Source organism: Herpailurus yagouaroundi, unplaced genomic scaffold, assembly GCF_014898765.1.
Source record: "Herpailurus yagouaroundi ecotype Mexico unplaced genomic scaffold, PumYag 190, whole genome shotgun sequence".
In the NCBI taxonomy this organism is placed as follows: domain Eukaryota; kingdom Metazoa; phylum Chordata; class Mammalia; order Carnivora; family Felidae; genus Herpailurus; species Herpailurus yagouaroundi.
In genome coordinates, this window is record NW_024412421.1 from 4446418 (window position 1) to 4449929 (window position 3512).

At 48.6% G+C, this 3512-nt stretch overlaps 1 protein-coding gene across 1 annotated transcript in view; it reads right to left on the reverse strand.

Annotated features, from left to right (window-relative positions):
- BRD7 (bromodomain containing 7) overlaps window positions 1-3512 on the reverse strand; it is a 45209-nt gene that overhangs the window by 39414 nt on the left and 2283 nt on the right. The window contains exon 2 of the mRNA XM_040443451.1: window positions 487-518. Within this exon, the coding sequence (XP_040299385.1) occupies window positions 487-518 (32 nt within the window). The remainder of the gene's footprint in view (window positions 1-486; window positions 519-3512) is intronic.

Here is a 3512-nt window from a genome sequence, read left to right on the forward strand (position 1 = left end):
GCCCGCGAGACCCCGCGCCCCGAGGCAGGGGGGCGGCGTGCGCCGGGCGGCGCGAGGCCCCTCACGAGAAGACTGCGCGCGAGACCCGGCCCGAGCCCGAGAGCGGCGGCGAGGCGGCGAGCGGCCGGCGTTGAGGCGGGAGAGAGGGTCCGCGGAGCGCGCAGGGTGCTGCTGGCTGCCCGTGGCGGCTCCTGGCGGCTGGAGGTGGCGCCGCAGTCCGCGCCCCGGGGGCGGGGCTGGGGGCGGGGCCGGGGGCGGGGCGGCGTCCACGGCTCAGAGTCCCCCTGCCCTCTGCTCTCTGGTCTCCCTCCCTTCCTGTCCTTTCTCTTTTTCCCTCTTTTCCCCTCTCTTCCTTCCATCTCTGTCTTTCTTCCCTCCCTCCTTTATCTCTGTTTCTCTCTCCACTTCTCTCTCTCTTCTTCTCTCTCGCTTCCTCTCTCTTTCCCTCTTCTCCCCCCTCTTTCTCCCTTCTCTCCATCCTCCTACCTCTTTTCCTTTTTTCCCCTTCCTTTTCTTTTCTTTTTATCACCCTTCCCACTCCCCTGACTTCTCTCTTCTTTCCCTCTTCCCCTTGTTTATGTTTTCCTTTTAACAATATGTATTGAACCCTGTACTGGATGCCAGATCTAGCAAACCCAGGATGCTAGGTAACTGAAGGATTCTAATCTTTAAAACAAAACAAAACAAAACAAACAAAATTCCCCCAAACCCACCAAACTTATGTGCTGATATGTAAAGGCCTCCCAAACTGTAATGAAAACAACACCAACGAAGTATGAAGCTGAGTGTGTTTGGTAAGATCCATATATAGAAGTAAAAGTTAAGATATGGATGAAAAGGCTCCAGTGGTGCTGAAGTGGATTGTATTAGTTTTATGCTTCTCTCTTTGTTTGACGTTTTTTTCTCGCGTGCATGTTAAATTTTTTTTCACATTTATTTATTTTTGAGAGACAGAGAGAGACAGAGCGCAAGTGGGGGAGGGACAGAGAGAGAGGGAGACACAGAATCAGAAGCAGGCTCCAGGCTCTGAGTTGGCAGCACAGAGCCCGACGCGGGGCTCGAACTCACAAACCGTGAGATCATGACCTGAGCCGAAGTTGGACCCTTAACCGACTGAGCCATCCAAGCGCCCCATCACATGCCTGTGAAATTTTTAAAAAATGAAAAGAAAGAGACGATTTAGAAAAGTATAAATTTGCACACACACACACACACACACACACACACACACACACCCCGATGAAAGTATGTCAGACTTTACCAAGTGGGGGCCCAGACTAACACCATTGCTCTGTAGATGGATGTCTACCCCTTGAGGCTGTTTTAAGACTTTCTCACTCACTCTTATCCTCAGGTGCTGAGTCCTACTGGAGAGATGTTGTTCACATTTCTGCTCATTGGCATATACCCAAATATAGTATTAAGATGTATTTAATATAGCACATCTAGGGACATTGGCTGCAGGGAAACAAAATAATGTTGATATTTTTCTATATGACAGCATTGTAAGACAGGAAGTGCAGAAACATTATTATTCCCATTTTATTTTATTTTTTTTTTCAACGTTTATTTATTTTTGGGACAGAGAGAGACAGAGCATGAACGGGGGAGGGGCAGAGAGAGAGGGAGACACAGAATCGGAAACAGGCTCCAGGCTCTGAGCCATCAGCCGAGAGCCTGACGCGGGGCTCGAACTCACGGACCGCGAGATCGTGACCTGGCTGAAGTCGGACGCTTAACCGACTGCGCCACCCAGGCGCCCCGTTTTATTCCCATTTTAAAGATGGGGAAATGAGCGCCCAGAGAAGTGAAGTAGGTTTGCCAGTTAGTGGCAGAGCCTGCACTCAAATTCAAGGTTTTCTGATTTGAATCACAAGCTCTTTTTACACATGAATAAGGTGAAGGATGTCTTGACAGTCTCTACTTTTAACCTTATGATGCCCTGTGTATTTTCAGATAAACCCATATCACAGCCTTCTCTCAAGAAAGGATCTTAGTCATTTATACTTTAGTAAGAATTTGGACCTCTGGATCACATCTCCCAGGAAGATTTGTAGCTTTAGCTTGAACTCCCAACGGTAAAATGTTATACTTCTAGTTCAGGACCCTATGGTTGGAGTGTGACAGATACCCAGTCTGAATTATTTTAAGTAAATAAAAAGATTTCAAGTAAAAAGATTTTCAAGTAAAAAGATTTTCAAGTAAAGCTTGAAGACAGGCACCAGGAATTTGATACTGTCTGGTGTATCTCTCTCTCTCTCTCTGTCTTGTTTCTGTGTATGTAGGGCTCCACCTTTTTCCCTCTCTATATGGCTAAAAACATGGTTACCAGCAGCTGCTTCCTGCATAACTAGGAAGATAGTCTCTTCTCTGACAGCTTCACCCAGGAAGAAATGCCAGAGAAAGGCTCTGATTGGCTTAGGTTGGGTTATGTGTCTTATGGGCCAGGGAATGGAAGATTGATCCAGCTTGGGTATCCAGTCCACCCCCATGGCCAAGAGGAGTTAGCCTGTGACCATCAGACCCCACCAGACCGCCATGGTTAGCCAGGGAAGATGAGGTTCCTCGAACAAAGGAAGTTTGTGTCTGTTGCCTCCCTGTAGCAAGCCCCCCTGGCATCTGCGAGGTGGAGTCAGAGTGGGGGAAGGGGGTTGTGTTGGGGAAGGGAACTTGGTTGCTCTGAGATCAAGCCACCATTGTCCACTAAGTATAGGGCAAAGCTTGGTTCAACTTTTCAGCTGTTGGCTATAATCTTTTTGCTTTAACTCCCCATGCAGATCTGGCTTCCAGTGTGGCATGCCTCACTCCAGGCCGAACCTGTAAGTTTCCCTCTTTGCTCCCCATCCCCCAGTGTGCTTCCCCAGGGAAGGGTCTGGTCTCATTCTCTTTGTTTCCATAGCAGCCAGCACAGTGACCACTACTTTGCAAATACCCCTAAGAGCTAGCTCACTGTGTGTGTGTGTGTGTGTGTGTGTGTGTGTGTGTGTGTGTGTCTGTGTGTGTGTGTGTGTGTGTGTGTGTGTGTGTTTCTTTTCCCTGACCAGCCTGGGATGGAGGGAAAAGGGCCTAGTTAACTCATTCACACTATGGAGTGAGTAATTGTCCTCCTCCCCTCAACAGAGCTCGTACACAGTTTCCCAAAGTGTTCACAGCAGTGAAAAACGAGTAAGAGCCTGAAGCAGAAAACATCTCACACAAGTTCCTGGGAGATGGACACCCTGGCTTCCCCACTTTGTAAGTTCCCAGCTCCAGGACAGTGCCTGGTACATAAAAGGCCCCAGAAAATGCTAGCTGAACTGAACCTTGCTGTGTAGTGCAAACTCCAAGGTGACCCCTGAAGACTCCTGCCTCCTGGTATTTATGTTCTCCAGTTGTGTGTGGAAAGGCCTAGAGACTTATATCTAGCCATTAGGATATGGCAAAGGTGATGAGATGTCTCTTCTGGGATTCAGTTACCTAAGATTGTGATTTCTGTCTTGCTAGCCAACTGCACTGCCATCTTGGCCTGCATG